Here is a 15,468-nt window from a genome sequence, read left to right as displayed (position 1 = left end):
TTTATTGTATGATTTATTTACAGACAATGAACAGTAATAGTCAAATTGGTCAACAGTAGAAACATTTAAAAATTACTGTATTCCTTAATAAATAAATAAATAAATAAATAAAACATCTATTTCTAGTGACAATGCTGCATGGATAAAAAAATGGAAACCATTTCAAAGCACTATTTATGAATGCTGAGTACCTCCACACTAGGTCTATTCAGTCTGTTTGGTAATATATAGAGAAAGAAACTCTTAACTCATTTCTGGAAAGCTGGGTTTTCTTGCTTGTCCTGCTGAAAGACTGTAGGAAATTTTCCTGAAATAATGCCCTAATGGATCATCAAAAAGTATAAAAGCTGATTTGCAACTCTACAGTGCTGTGCCAGCCACTGTAAGGGTTATATGCATGTCTTTGAAGAAGACCACAGTCAATTTGGAACTATATGCTCTTCACCCATCTAATATCAGAAATATATCAAAAACTAAGAGAAACATTGTGTTCCAAGCATTTCATTTGTTCTGCTGCTTTTAAAAACTGTACTAAAAGCAAACACTGTGGCAAATTATGCAAATGAATATGTAAGTTGGGCAAAATCTTACAAGCAAACAGATGACGAATTATGTTAGCCCTTACTGCAAGAATAGGGGCATTAGAATACCTATTTGGAGCACTACATGCATTTTCAGGTTGGTGTGCTGTCCTAACAAGCCAACCAACTTGACCTTTAAGGACAACGTAGTTTGAAACCTTACTATGTGAAAACAATGCACTGGCAAAGCCCCAGATCAGTAGCCCTGTCAGTGCAATTTCTCATCTGATAAACTTTAATTTTTGGTGCATTTTAAGAGGGTCCACACTGAAAAGACCATAGGTCCTTGTTAACATCATGAGATGTGAAAAACAGAAACTTTCCCTCCTGTGTTTCCCTGGAGAATAACTTCCAGTTTAATCCATTGTGTGCTCTATATATAGAACCTATATATACACAGTACGTCTCCCATGCTAATACTGTAAGAATCAATATGGGACATTTGTTCCTTTGCTCTAGGCCCTTTTTATGAGAATACCTGACTTATCTTGAATATTATGCATGCCCAGCAAGGGATCAGTTAACTCCTACCATATTGGGCAATACTGCAGTTCACTTTGAACAGTACCTTATGGCGCAATGAACCTCAGTGAATCATTGCGATTATTCATACAGGAATGTGCAAAAGCACAAATAACAAAATCTGTTCTGTGTTCTCCTGAACATACACGGTCAGATTAAATGCAATTCCAACTGTTCAGCCTTGTGCTGGGAAAATTGCCTGACTTGACCTTTAGAAAGTTGCTTTTACAGGAATATTTGGTGTAAGTAAAAATTACATTTGACTCTATGTTAAGGCCTGTTTGGTTTTTGGATTGCATCTCCAGACAGAGCAGGTACTCGTGCTCACACACGCATTTCTGCTACCTGTGGTATTCCAATGACTCTACTTGTCAACACGCCTGAAGGTTACATGTACAGTCCCCTCCTGCATATGTTTTTTTCTCAATGGCATAGTAATTCTGTAATTCGGAACACTTCTGAAGGCTTACTTTCCATTTACTTTTTGTTTTGCTTGGATAGGCTTCTAAATGGGTTTTTAAAATTGTCTTTTTTAAACAAATTATGATCACAGTTCATCTGCTGAAAATAATCGAGTGATAGCAATATAGTTATTTTCAGTCTGGGAAATCCCATTGCCAACTAAGATTCCTGGTTTTTTTACTATTATAAATCAGCAAAGTAAAGAGACTGAAATAAGCGACGACAAGTTCTGCAAACATGTTGTTTTACTAGTCTGTAATCTTACTACTAGCTAATATTTGCAGTAATGTTCAGTAGCAAGCAGAAAACGCTCTCGATTCTAGTTCCAGAGTAATGGTTGACAAAAAGCTACATTGCAAAAGTATTTGTGGTTTTTGCTTCTAGTATTTTTGCAGCATAACATTTTTTCTGTAAATACTGATATTTTCATAGTAATCAGCATAAATTTTATTCAAAATAATACAGTTTTAAGCACTGAAGTTTCTTAGAGCCTTATCATAAGGTAAAAGAGTTAAGAATCAGCTGTGTAACATCTCAGCAAGGGTCAAAAATACAAAATGTTTGTAAATACACAAAAAAGGACTGAGAACAAAGTGGAAATTTTAACCACCAGAGTCTAACTCATGATACACACAAATTTTGATGTTTTAATGTCAGCATCTCAAGAACTGGATTGGGAGCAGGGGAAGGCAGTGAGGATAGTCTAGCAATAGAACCATTCCCTCAGTCACGAGTGGCTTCGTGCAAAATGGGACTTAGGACATTTCAAGGGCAGTTGAAGACAACTATAAGACACATTAAAACTCAAATAGTGCAAAGAAGGTGAAGTGGAACAACTATTACAAGTTATGGGATAAGATTATTAACCAGTGGGCTAAACCCAAGCAAAATTAAGCATTTTCTTCATGCCACAAGACTCTACCTAAATAAATCCTTAACAGCTAGTGTTTTACTGTACACAGAAGGGAATAGCCAAATTCATAGGTCCATCAAGAGCTATTAAATATACTGGCCTTCCAGATAAGGATGCTGTAAACCATTTATTTCTAAAAATTACAAGGATGTGCCATGGAAACAACTACTAAGTGCTTTGTTTCCAACACCCTTTTCCCAAGCATCCGTTATGAGCCATAGTGGAGACATGATTCTGAACTAGATGAACTTTTGGTCTAACCGAACAGAAAAAGGGGAAACTCTGCTGTCACACATCGTATACCAAGTCTAGTCCTGAACACGTAGATTACATCCTTAAGGAGGTGAGAAGTTGATCAAAACTGACTCCATCAGTTTAAATTTTAATAGTGTCTTCTGCTATCTTATTCATCAACATGAACAACTTGCTCATCAAAGATCTGATCCAAATCTTTCTGAAGGAAACATTTCTCTGAAAAAAGTAGATTCAATTCCTTTGTAAAGATCTGTTATGAGACCTACAGAGTATTAAATTTCCTTCTTGGGATCTATTTCATCGAAATCAGCTATTATGTTCTTGTAAGTAGAACATACATGAGCAGAAACTAAATTCTAGTTTTCTTTATAACTGCAATTTAGAAGGTCCATAAAATAAATTTGAGGATGTTTTCTCTTATGAAAATATTACAGTGCTGCCGGGAAGTAGATATAATTTTGCATTGCCTATAAAAGTGCTGTTTATGTAACTAAAATATTCACAGCAAGAAAAATAAATATGCTGTATGTGTATATTTGCACTATACATACAGTTTTATTACATGTGATTACTGAAACACTAACTCCTAAAAAAGGAACAGTAGAAAAAAGGGGGAAATCATTCTTATAATGGTTTCTTTCAGAGAAGACACAAGATCATAATGTGAACTTTTACAATAGGAAGCAAATTACTTATTCAAGAGCTAAAAATACAGGACTCCTGTGATATTTCTAAGTGTAAAATGTACAGACTTCCTGGGCTTCTGAAAATGTTGATCAATTTTTCTTCAAATGCCTCAGGAACAACAGCGTAAGTGCCTCATCCTGTGATGAAGAGAAGTTTGGCACTCCACCTTAAGAACTGCAGTTTTCTCCTGTTTGCCTGCCTCAGTCAAAACGTTTAAAATAAAAGCATTAACAAGTTGGATTTAGCTGTGTGACCGCATTGAGATGTAAGCTGCATAGCCTTATTAAAGAAGAAAATTCACGTACAAGAGAGGACATGTGGTGCTACGCTCAGTAAGATGGCTTTAATTCAGAGTTGGGATTTCATATGCTTTCCTGTCAAATGAGATTGAAGAGGACATAAAACCTGTGTATCTATCTACAGATATTTTGCCATCGCTAGCACCAGCTACTGCCACTCACTGTGGGACAACAGCACTTGCCTGGGGCAGCAAACCAAGCTGAGCTTTACTGTGTTAGCTCTCAAAGGTGAATTCCCCTTATCCAGAGACTGCCTATCAGTGTGATCAGGTGAAACAGATGAGGCTGAGAATCTGCACCTTCCCTGTTGCCTTATTTATTCTCCCTGTTCACAAGAACACATGCAGCTTTTTTTAAATATAAAAATTTCACCCAATTTTAATATAAATTATGCATAATAATTTTCAAGATATTATTTAGCTATAAAGCTATAAAGCTATAGCTTTATAAGACCATTAGCTGTAAAGTCTTATGTGTAGTTTCTTCATCAAGAGTACTGTGATCATAACTCTGCTTGTCTTCTCAGGTTTCGCCACTTATTAGCTAACTGACCTTGGATTAGCCACCTAAGTTTACTGAGTCTTAGTGTAAATACGTACAGTGAAGATGTGCAAGACCTATGAAAATTAGATGCTGAGATGCATACCCATTTTTGTAATTACAAAAAATTTTGTAATTACATTTCCTCCAAATTCGACAGAAAATGCCATTTCAAAAGGACTGCTATTTTCCTGCTGTTTTGTCTAAAAGAAGTTCATTTTACCTACAATCTTTCCAAAGTTCTAAAGTCAAAATTTCATATAAAAGCACCATAATGCATATTTTGGCAATTTTGGCTTCAAGGCAGAAGATAGTGAGGACAGAGCACAACAAATCAATACAGTATCATTTATAATATATACTCAGAAAACCTCCAAAAAAAGACAGTTTGAATAAGAGCATAATTCACTGCATCTCCTTGTGTCATACAGACTGTAATGCTTCAGGGCAGGGAACTGTATCTTACTACTTCTGACAACCATTTTTATGAGGCATCAAGCTTGTCAGATGTCTCTTAGTGCTACACGCAAATAAAAATACAGCTATATTAAGAAATGAAGGCTCATAAAAAAACCCAAACTGGTTTCAGACTAAAAGATCTAAAAGGTTTTTCTTTCTTCTCAAGAAGCAACCTTTATTTATACACAGGAAATAATTCAAGTCCAACACCGACACTCACCCAGACATATGATGATATGACATAACGTTTTTATATGAGATAATGGATCTCTTCAATCACCAACTTGTAGGAAGGGCGAAATGTCTTGGTTTTTTTTCAAGTTTCAACTGTGAATACCACTTCAATTAATTTCACAGCTATATCATAGGTATCACCTAATTACAATTAAATATCATTTACTTTTCCACTCATCTGTATCCACCTCTTACTATTATTTCCTGTAAGTTTTCACTCTAAAATGACTAAAATACATAATAGTTGAATTTTGCAAAAAGATGCATTTATGTTAGCAGGGGAATACTAAATTACCTGCAAAACATTACATACACCGTTGGTTATCTTTAGGTTGCTACTACGAGCTCAATTCTTAAATACTGATCAACACTGACTACAAGGAGGTAACGTGGCCTAAAAACCAACTCAAACAAGACCAGAACCTGGTTTTGCAATTTCATCTTAGCCTATGCTACCTTATTTTAATTACTATTTTTTGGTAGACTTTAAGTTTGCCTAATATTCCCTTTTGCAGCTTGGTTAGTCAATAACTTATGCTTCTCAAAGTTAAACCCAAGGTAACTGTCCTTTAATGTAGCTTACACGTGTACACAATTTCACTTGTTTATGCTATCAGAAGTGTGTTGATAGCGAAGCAGACATCTATTTTGAGAGCTCCAGGAGCTGCCACCGCTCCCCGGTCCCGCGGGCCTGCACCGCGCGCTGTGGAGATGGCGGTCACTACGGAACACGCGCCGCCATCTCGCTGCGTTTTAGGGCATTTCTCAAGGGTCTTCCTCACTTCGGTTTGTCTTTCTTCCCTCTTTTTGACAGACTAGTTTCGAGCTCCATTCCACTTCTCCATCTCGAGTTATTCAGTTCGAGCTCTCTTCCTCCGCCTTCGCTGTTCCTCCATCTTTTGGTTTCTTTCTCTTTTTTTTGACCTTCTTGCCGACCTTTTTTTATCTTACCGCCTTGAAAAAGGCTGTGCCGTCTAGGAGACGGCTCGTCTGCCCGAAGGAAATTCTCCTCCACCGGAGCAATTGCGCCCAGTCTCCCGCTAAGGACGACCAGCGCGGGCGGGACACCCGGTGACTGCCGCCCGCCGCCGCCGCCCCCCCGCCCGCTGAAGGACGGGGGCCCGGCAGGCGTGGTGAGCGGCTGGCCGAGGGGTTCGATGGGGCCGGCCTGCGGGCGGGGCGGGGCCGGCGCTCGCTCGCGGCCTCGGGGATAGATTCTCGGCGCGGCGGCGGCCGCTCGCGCACGCCACCATCTTAGAGGGCGGGCGGGGAGGGAAGGGGAGGGTAGCGGGCGGTGCCGCCGCCGGACGCAGCTCCGGTCCCTCCGCGGCCTCAGGTACCACCACCGCCGCCGTCGCGGGGACGGGGTTTGCGGCGAGCCGTGCGCGGCGGGAGGCGGGTTCGGCGGCTGCTGCCCCCGCCGTGCCTGTCAGCCGTCGCCGGGGGTGCTGTGGGGGAGAGGCCTCGCCCGCCCCGTCCCCGGGGCTGAAGGGGGGTGGGGGGGCGATACTGGGCCACGCCTCGCTCTGGGAGAGGAACTTTGCCCCTTCGCGTCGTCCGTGGGTGGGGGGGCCGTGCCGTGCCGTGCCGTGCCGTGCCGAGCCGTGAAGCGTCGCGGGCCGTGCGCCCGTGTGTGTGTGTGTGACCCGTCCCCCGCCGGCCCTTGCCGCCGTTGCCGGCGGGAGGCAGCGTGTGTCGCCCCTTCCCTCCGCCCTGCCGGGCCTCGGCCCCCTCCCGCGCGTGTCGGTGGCAGCGGTGTGGGAGACGGAGCCTTGATCACCCCGGCGGGGTGGGCCGAGGGCGGCCGCCCGCCCGGGACGGAGGGGTGTGTGTGGAGGGATCCGCCGTCCCGGGAGCGGGCGGACAGGTGCGAGCGGTCCGTCCTGCCGTGCGAGGGGTTCTGCTGCCCCGGCCGCGGGCCGCGTCCGTCTGTCCCCGCGGCCTCCAGTGGTGGTGTACGTGTGAGGCCCGGACGGATACTCGTCCTTCCTCTACTGTCATCCCCCGGGCTTGAGCCATGTTTCTTTCTCCTCAGGCATCCACTTTTTTTTTCTGAGTGCGTCAAGATTTACTCATTTCCTTCTCTTCTTTTCCTTCTACTTTTCCCCAAAGATACCTGTCGGCAGAAAGGAAGGAGAAGACCCCGCTCACTCCGAAAGCAGGGTTCTGAATGCGGTGGTTTTGCCGCTTTCTGGCGTGCATGGAAAGCTCAGCTTTCAGATGCAGGAGTGACGTGGAGTTTTGAAGGCTGCTGTGCTTTTTCTTATCAGACATCTGTGGCTGTTTATCTTGTGACAAAGCGTGATATGTTTAGATCTTGTACTAGACAAGATTAGATGGGTAGCATGTGAAATGGATGTCACTTGTAATTCTTAGCTGATATTAAAAATATAGCTACTGGTGGCTAAGAGATGTACATAGTGACACTTAAAGAAGCCTTGGCAGCTTGACATGAAGTTTTTTCTCCTAATGTGATTGGAAGAAAATAAGAAGGAGGGCGATGTCAGTTCCGCTTGCCAACTTTCACTCTGCTAACCTGAAACTAGTATGTTTCTAACTCAGTGTGGTCATAGATGTTCATGTCCAGCAGCATTGTAGTCACGCTGTGATGCTGTATAGCAAACCTGGAAGTATGTGGTTAGATACTCTGGTAGCTGGTAAAGATGCCAGTGTGTAACAGCTTAATATTCTGTATTAGGGTTTCTATATAAGAAAATTTGTTTGATACTTTGTTTTGCAAATTTTGGGTAAGTGTTAAATAGGAAACCATTTCAAGTGTTTCTTTTATTCCTTAGATACTGGAATCCAGCTGTGCCGTGACGGTTTGATAGTATGACACTTACACTGTGCACTGCCAGATTCCTAAAACATCTCTTTATGTTAAGATAAATTCTCTTATTTTGGTACTAAAATTAATGTGTTTTCTGTGCAAACTTCAGTCTTGTATAACTTTTTATTTAGCTAGGAATGGTGATCTCTACTTGCAGTACTCAGTACTGGCATGAAAAGCTTGACTTCAGTTTCTTTTCTTGGGTCGTTTGCTTCACTATATCCTACAGGAAACTTTTCCTTGAGTAAAGATTACAGGGCTGTAGAGAATGTAATTGTCATGTTGCATAAGGCTCATCTTTCCATCTCTTCTGAAGATTCTTGCTTTTGCTCTCATCCCGTGATACCCCTTGAAAGTTTAGTGGAGGTTAGAGTTATGTTAAATTAATATTGCTTTAATGTACATTTCCAGAGTTAGAAAGATGGGTGCAAAATGTCTGTCCATTTACTTTCAGCTTTTTCTCTGGTTAGACTCAAAGCACTGACTCTGTATCTTACCTTGAAAGTAATCAAATATGAAATGAGACTGATGACAGTACATGTTAAAGGGGAGGGGGTTGTAATGCAGAACTTGTATTATTGGAGCAGCTGGTATAACTGGAAGAACGAAAACCATTTCTTCTGTATGCAAACCTTATCTTGGTATGTTGTCTTTAAAACTGTGTATGAAATAATCTTGAGTAAATACAAGGAAGAATTTCAAGTTGACTTGCTTGCACCGTGGTTTGTGACTGAGTTGCTGTTCTGGGTCTCTTGCTATTCTTGTTATGTACTTTTTTTTTTTGGGTGTGTATGGTTTTTTTTGTAGAACAGCTAGAAGCAATGCTCCTGTTTTGCAATGATTTGGCCATTCTTTTACTTATAATATTCTCTCCCCTAACTGTCAATAAAATAAAGCTATTGCATATTTTATGAACTTCATATATTTTCAGGTTGGAACTTCTTCATATTAAAAAGGTTATAATCTGCACAAAGAAACATTTAGTGCTATAGAAATAAGATTGCACATTAAGTATCAATGGTGGAGTTATATATCCTGGCCTCAGGAGTCGCTTATTGCATGTTCAGAACAGTAGAGCTGGACAGGCTATTGAGGCTGTTGGCTTTAGTGTAATCGGCTACCTGAACATACATTGTAGGCTACACAGTGAGACCATTTTTTAATCTTTTTTGTGCATCATAAATTAAAGTGGTGACTCAGCTTAAGTGATCTAGGATACTGTTACATTTGAAAAACAAAATACAGTGTCATGACAAGGAGAGTTTAGTTTTTTCTTTTTTTTTTTTTTTTTCAGAAGATCTTCATATAACTGGCTGAAAAATGGTTTTGCAAGATGACAGCACCAACTCTAACACTGTTAAAATGGTAAATAAAATAAAGACTTAAGATCTCCAGGCTATTTGATGAAAATTATAATGATATTAAGAAATGCCCTTTAAATGACTAGTTCTTCAAATGTCAGATTCCAACTGGTATATTTAAAGTTACACCATGTGGAAAGCATATTTATTTCCTAATAATGGAAACAAAAGACAACCATATGCTGAAGTTTCTATTATATTTAATAGAGTAGAATATTGTGTTTACTTCTAAACCATCATTTCTGTTTCAGCCTGTATGTCTTCTGGTGGCTTAAATTTATCATAACTCTGTGCACTTGATGAATTAAATGTTTTATAAGGGTAAAGCCATGTTCTTAGAGGGAAGTGTCTTGTACAGTTCTCATTTTAGGTGTCAGGTGTTATATTAATATGCTAACCTTTTAGCCTGTAATGGGTTAGTTTTGGTAATAAGCATTGAACAAGGTTCTGTGTGATCAGCTCCAGTCAGGACTGCAGCCCACAGCAGATATTGCATGCTTACAGAGGGTGAGGTAGATGTCTTGCACAATAACTGAATTTAGGTGCAAGTTCTGCACCTGGTTACTTGAGTATAGCTAATATGGATTGAGTAGGGGCCAAAAGTAAGCAACTGAATAGTATCTTTTTCTTAGTTATATTTGGTTTAGTGTGCATGGAGGGAAGAATTTCTAAGCATCTTTTTTGCTTTCTATTTATTTTTGTTATTGTTACATTCAGTTCTTTTGGGTGCCTAAATTAAGCATGCATGAACTGTTGGAGCTGTGTATGGATAAAAGTCTAATGGTTTAAGTCTTGGTTATCTGAGATACTGATCTTAATCTCTAATTAGGTTGGTAGTGTAAGAAAAATATTACCAGCAGCTACTGTTTGTATGTGAGGGCACTGAATTAAATAGGTGTTTAGGACCTACAGTGAGCATAGGCTTTGTGGTACAGAAGATGGATAACCGCACGCCTGTGTCTCAAAACTATGTCTGTTTTTTTTAAACCAGTCACAGTCATGTGGTAAAGGGCTTGAACTTGCTGGATGCTAAGCAGTGTGTGAATCTTGATGAGTTTAGCGCAGTCTGAATCATAGGCTTCTGTGGTCCATCTTTATAGTCTACCTCTTAATCTAATTTGCAGTAGGTGAAAGGTATCAGTTTAACTTTTGCCTCCTATTCACAGTTTGTAAACTTTCAGCCATGCTTGACAGGCTATCAAAGGCAAAAGTGATTTAGTTTTGCCCTTACTGCTACCTCTGTTTGGTGCACTAATTTGTGACTTTTTAATCTAGGATATGACTCCAGTTGATACAGTATATACCTAAAACAGAGCTTCGCAAGGTTTCATATGAATAAGAAAAGAAAAAAAAATTCTAGCGCTTCCAGGCAATAAAACTTAGGGCTTTATTATTCTTGGTTGTCAGTTCCAGTTGGGTTGTGTCTTCTCTTGGAGCGCCATATACTTGCTAACATCTGGATATGCAAATAGTTGCAGATTAGATGGGCTTCCACTTGGTCTAGTATAACATTTTTTCCAAAGTTTTCTGTAAGTATAATGTTTCTTTCTGTAATTAACAACTTAAAAGTGGATTTTATTGAATGTTTTTATAGGATCTGAGCTTAAAAAAAAATAAATATGTAACATATGCAGGTTTTTTTTGTACAGTAATAAAACAAATATATCAAATTAAGGAAAGATACTGGGCTTCCCCAAGAAATAATGCGGAGGTATCTTTATCTTTCCAGGTTATTTCAAGGCCAAAGAGCATTTAGGCTCTTCCACTACCTTCCTAATTCTAATATTTAAATTTGTTGCTTAGAAACATAGGTTTAAGAAATAGGGCTTTTCTCTGCACAACGTAAAAAATTAGAACTCAATATCATCAGGTTCTTCTTTCTTGTGTGAACCTCTTATATTCAGTTATTAAGGAAGGGATCATGTTCTTTGAAATATCAAAAATGGGAAATGGTCCTGTTTTCTTGCAATTCAGTGCTGTCCTGCTAGCATTTTTGATGTGGACTGATTCTTAAGTTTCTATATCTGTATGTCCCCAACATTTAGGACTTGAACTGTGGCAGACACTTGTGGAACTTGAAATTTTAGAAGGTGGTTACACAGTTGTCTTTGCAAATACACACACACACACAATTTTTCAAAATATTTTTTTTTTTTTAGGAGACTACCTTCACTTTGACATGATGTGTGAAGTTTGTTAGTCGGCATTTTTTGTTTGTTTTTTTTACAGTTATTGTGGAAGGTATGTATGAGAAAAGCAAATCTTGTTCTTTCTGTGTTCATTTTCATTAGAGCATATTGCCGTCAATGTACAGAAGTCAAATATAAAGAAATGTGTGAATTGTATTTCATTACACATTCATGAATACTGGTACTTTGTCAGTAAGTGGGATAATGTGTCTATCTAAAACTTCTCAAAACAGTAGTTTTTATCTATCTTTGCATTCTGTGTGAAGTCTTACAGGTTTTAATTCTGTCCTAAAACTTAGTATATAAGTTTCGATAGGGTTCTGGTTTTCTGCTGAAGATTATAGGCATTTTAGTGTTTCCGCTTTGTAATTTTTTTAGGCAACTACTAGCTTGAAAGTGCATTGTGCTGCATGATGAAGACTTTGTAGTCACCCTTTCTTGTTAAGCTTTTTTCCTTGTTATGGAAGAACCAAGCAAAGGACTATATTAGGCACGTGAAAATGTTAAACAGAGACTTTGTAGTCAGATGAGAAAGTAATAGCTGCTATTACTGTAACATGTAAAAAAATTAAATGTCAAGATGTAAGTATGGGCTCCTTAATTAGAATTTTAAAATCTACTTATTACAGGTAGAAAAGAAATGGTGCAACGTGTACTTATACTCTGAATAACTTCATATGTAACTTCTTACTGAAGAAGTACTTGATACTCTGTCATCCTTTACTCCCTTACTGCTGAGGGATCTTAAAGCAAGGGAGTTGTACAAGCCTAATGTAGACGAGTATAATATTAAGCACCTACACACTGCGCATAGAGATCATGCACAGATATAGTGCACATCCTGTATGTGCTGTATGCTTTGAAGCAGTTTGTGGTGAGAACAGAAGAGCTAGGGATGCAAGCATCTGGCGTAGTGATGCCAAATTGATCAGGCTACTGCAATTCCTCCCTGTCTCCAGCTGCCTCTTCCTTTCCAACTGCTGCACGTAACTGGTGGAAGGCTGGAGGGGTTTCCCTTTCTGTTATACCTTACTACTGTTCGTGTTTCACGCTGAAGCCTGACAAGAAATGAAATTTCTTCGTTCTAACTCCTTTGGAACTCTTTTATGCCCAGCTTCCATTTTTTGCTCCATATTACAAAAACACATAGCAATTTGTAGGCTATATATAATATAGCTTAATAGAATGGCTTGTAGGCTATTAGTCATAATAAAATGAAGGCAAAGTTTGTAGAGTATAATATGTAGTACCTATTAGACCAATTCATAAAAACTAAAAAACCCTTATAAGCTTTCAAGCATGAGAACCTTTCTGTTAGCTTACTCAGGTTTAAAATAATATCCCTATTTATTCGCTCGTTGAGAACAAATATGTTCTTTATTCTGTATCAAATAAAAACTGCAGTTCCTTGCCGAGTCTTTCGTAACTCTGCCCCTTCCTACTTACAGACTTCTGCTTTCTTTTGTCATTCCCACCATTTTAATCAGAAAAGCAGAATAATTATCCAGAACTGATGCCCACACATGGAATATATCAGCAAGATGTAGTGGTATAATTATATTTCAGGAACTCTGCCTGTTGATTTTTCTTTGGAAAGAAGCCCTTTGAGAAACAGGAAGAAGTGTCAAGATTTGAACATAGCAGAGACTGTATTGCAAAGGAGAGGTATGAGTCAAAGGCAGGAAACAGTGTTGTGATCTTAAATACACGTGTGCATATCTAGGCATTTAAGTCATTAATCTGAGGAGTAAGCTAGTCTGGAAAAAAGAACTGTAGCTTCTTCACTGGAGATACTGTGGCACTGTCTCTTTCATAAATAATTTTAAATAACGAAAAGACAGTGAATGTTTGTATGTTGACACATGTGGAAAAAACAAAGTGTAATTTAAATTCACTGAACTGTATTAGCAAAGCAGACCATTTCTATTTACTGGGAGAGTCAGGAGCTGCTTCATAAAGGTGAATTATATTTCAGCTCCTTGAGGAGTTCTCTCAGAGACAATGAGTGCTTGAGTTTATGATAAATAGCAAGGTATGTTTTGTAATCTGTAACAAATTAACTCCTAATAAAGTGCTTCTTAAAATATATATGTACATAAGTTAGTGTTAATCATAGAACTACCATATACACACATTACTGAGGTTTGTTAGAGAGTGTGTAAAAGGTTCTAGTACAAGTGGACCAATGAATGAGTCATCAGTCACTCTCACTTGTATTTGAAGCTTTTTAATCATAAAATCGAATGACCAAATGTAATAAATCAAATCCTAAATTTAGGTCTTCTAACGGGCAGTTGTAAAGCTGTATCACAAATCTGAATCCCCTTCTGGTAGCTTTGGAGGATGTAAGAATGCATGTAGGTCTGGTATGCTCATGATTAGCATTTGTTTGGAGTAGGTCCAGTGGATCTTGTAATTTTTTTGAGTCAAAACACAAGCAACATTTTTTAAAGCTTGTTTGCCTTGCTTTTCTTATTTTTTTGAAAACTCAGAGTACTTTATGTAGAGAAATACTTTAGTGATCTCTTAACATTACTGAGACCACTAATGTTAATAGTTATTTTTAGTGCTAGTAGTGCAAAGTGAAGCCCTCTAAAGTTAGACTGTACCACGTTTTTGGCCAACCCAAACAATATCAGGTCTGTTCTCTTGTGTTTACCTTGGGCATTAAATAAAGCAGAAGTATTCTGCCTGCTGAAGGAAAAGGAAGGAAGGTTGATCATGGTTTATTTATATATTGCTATAGTGCTCATCTCCTGCATAAATTTTAATGTTTTAATTGCAGGTAGTCTTCCTAATATGAATTTTTGCAGCTCAAGCTGTATCTTCAGAATTTTCTGTTGAGCGGTACGCTTTTACTCTTCCAGTATATAAAAGCAGTTGGCTATAAGCATTTAAACCCAGATGTGCTTTTCTGATAATTCGCTAGGACTGCTTAACCTGACACATGTATATTACTACCTTGAACAGAGACTTCTAGGAGCTGTGAGGTGCGTATAGGAAAAGGAAAATAGGTTTGTGTGTGTCAAAATCCAAACTTGTTTATGCTGTAATTTCTGGCAAGTCTACATGACTTTTGTACTAGATGACAAGCTTAAAGCTAGTTCACTGCTGTAGTCTTGATTTCTAAGAAGATGAATTGCTCTTAATTGATTATTCCTTTTGTGTAACATGCTGGGGCACAGTCAAAATCATTATCAATGTTTTGGGGTGTTTTAACAGTCAAAGCTTTCTGTTGCATATATTGTATGCGTACTCCTAGCTTGATACGTTTTCACTAGAATTGGTGCATGTCTGTATTTCACAAGTTGCCAAATAGATATATAAACTTTTTTAGTTCAAGTGCATGTATAATTTAATTTTGTAAGTTTACAATTAAATATTCTTTGGCGTTTTTTTCTTGAATCACTTTATGCTTTGAGGGGTTATAATTTACCCAAATGTGTTGCTATAAGTTTAAACAAGTTTCTGACTACCTTTAGTAGAACTGTATTTGGCACAGCATGTCAAACTAATTTCTACTGTCCTAGAGTATCTGAATTTACCAAAACATATTGGTTTCAAATTTTGCAGTATTGTAGCACAGAAATTCAAAAAAGGCATGATACGTTTACCTACTTTCGTTTACTGCAGTGGTAGAACAGTTGATAAATTCTTGAAAAGTTGAATTTTACTTCTAATTGCCCATAATGTCTCTGAAAATCTCAGGCCAGATCTGTCAAAGATGCTTTTTAACAAACACAAGCATGTGTTTCCTGGCATATTAGGTCCATTTCATACATATTAAGCATTTGCCCCTGCTGTTTGTTTGTGTTGTGTTGTATTGTATTGGGTTTTTTTGTTGCTGTTTGTAACCTTTTGGGTTTTATTTCTTTATTAATCTTGAATAGGTTACAAATGGTGTGGGTTTTTATCATGAACCGGATGAGCTCCCAGAGCAGTTCATCCACTCAGCGTAGGCGAATGGCTCTAGGAATTGTCATTCTTCTCCTCGTTGATGTGATATGGGTTGCTTCTTCAGAACTCACTTCTGTAAGTATGGTTCCATGCATCTTAAAAGGAAAATAAAAGCTTATTTAAGAGGAAGATGCAGCAGAAACATGGTTGCTCAAACACTTGGTGAGTGTTCTAGTGCA

At 38.7% G+C, this 15,468-nt stretch overlaps 1 protein-coding gene across 5 annotated transcripts in view; it reads left to right on the top strand.

Annotated features, from left to right (window-relative positions):
• The first annotated feature begins 6,205 nt into the window (after positions 1-6,205).
• The window catches only part of SLC35F5 (solute carrier family 35 member F5), a 38,175-nt gene continuing 28,912 nt past the window's right edge, over positions 6,206-15,468 (top strand). The window contains exons 1-4 of one of the 5 annotated variants that reach the window (XM_064451105.1): positions 6,259-6,288; positions 9,077-9,147; positions 11,303-11,384; positions 15,223-15,364. In XM_064451105.1, the coding sequence (XP_064307175.1) occupies positions 15,230-15,364 (135 nt within the window). In that variant the 5' untranslated portion in view covers positions 6,259-6,288; positions 9,077-9,147; positions 11,303-11,384; positions 15,223-15,229. Of the gene's footprint in view, positions 6,289-6,529; positions 6,820-6,846; positions 8,149-8,171; positions 8,424-9,076; positions 9,148-11,302; positions 11,385-15,222; positions 15,365-15,468 lie in introns of those variants that run through there. The other 4 variants (XM_064451100.1, XM_064451103.1, XM_064451104.1 and 1 more) reach the window with 4 other exon arrangements.

This window comes from Phalacrocorax carbo, chromosome 5 (genome assembly GCF_963921805.1).
Source record: "Phalacrocorax carbo chromosome 5, bPhaCar2.1, whole genome shotgun sequence".
Classification (NCBI taxonomy): Eukaryota; Metazoa; Chordata; class Aves; order Suliformes; family Phalacrocoracidae; genus Phalacrocorax; species Phalacrocorax carbo.
Note: the sequence above shows the minus strand (reverse complement) of the source record. Positions and strands in the feature narration are given on the sequence as shown.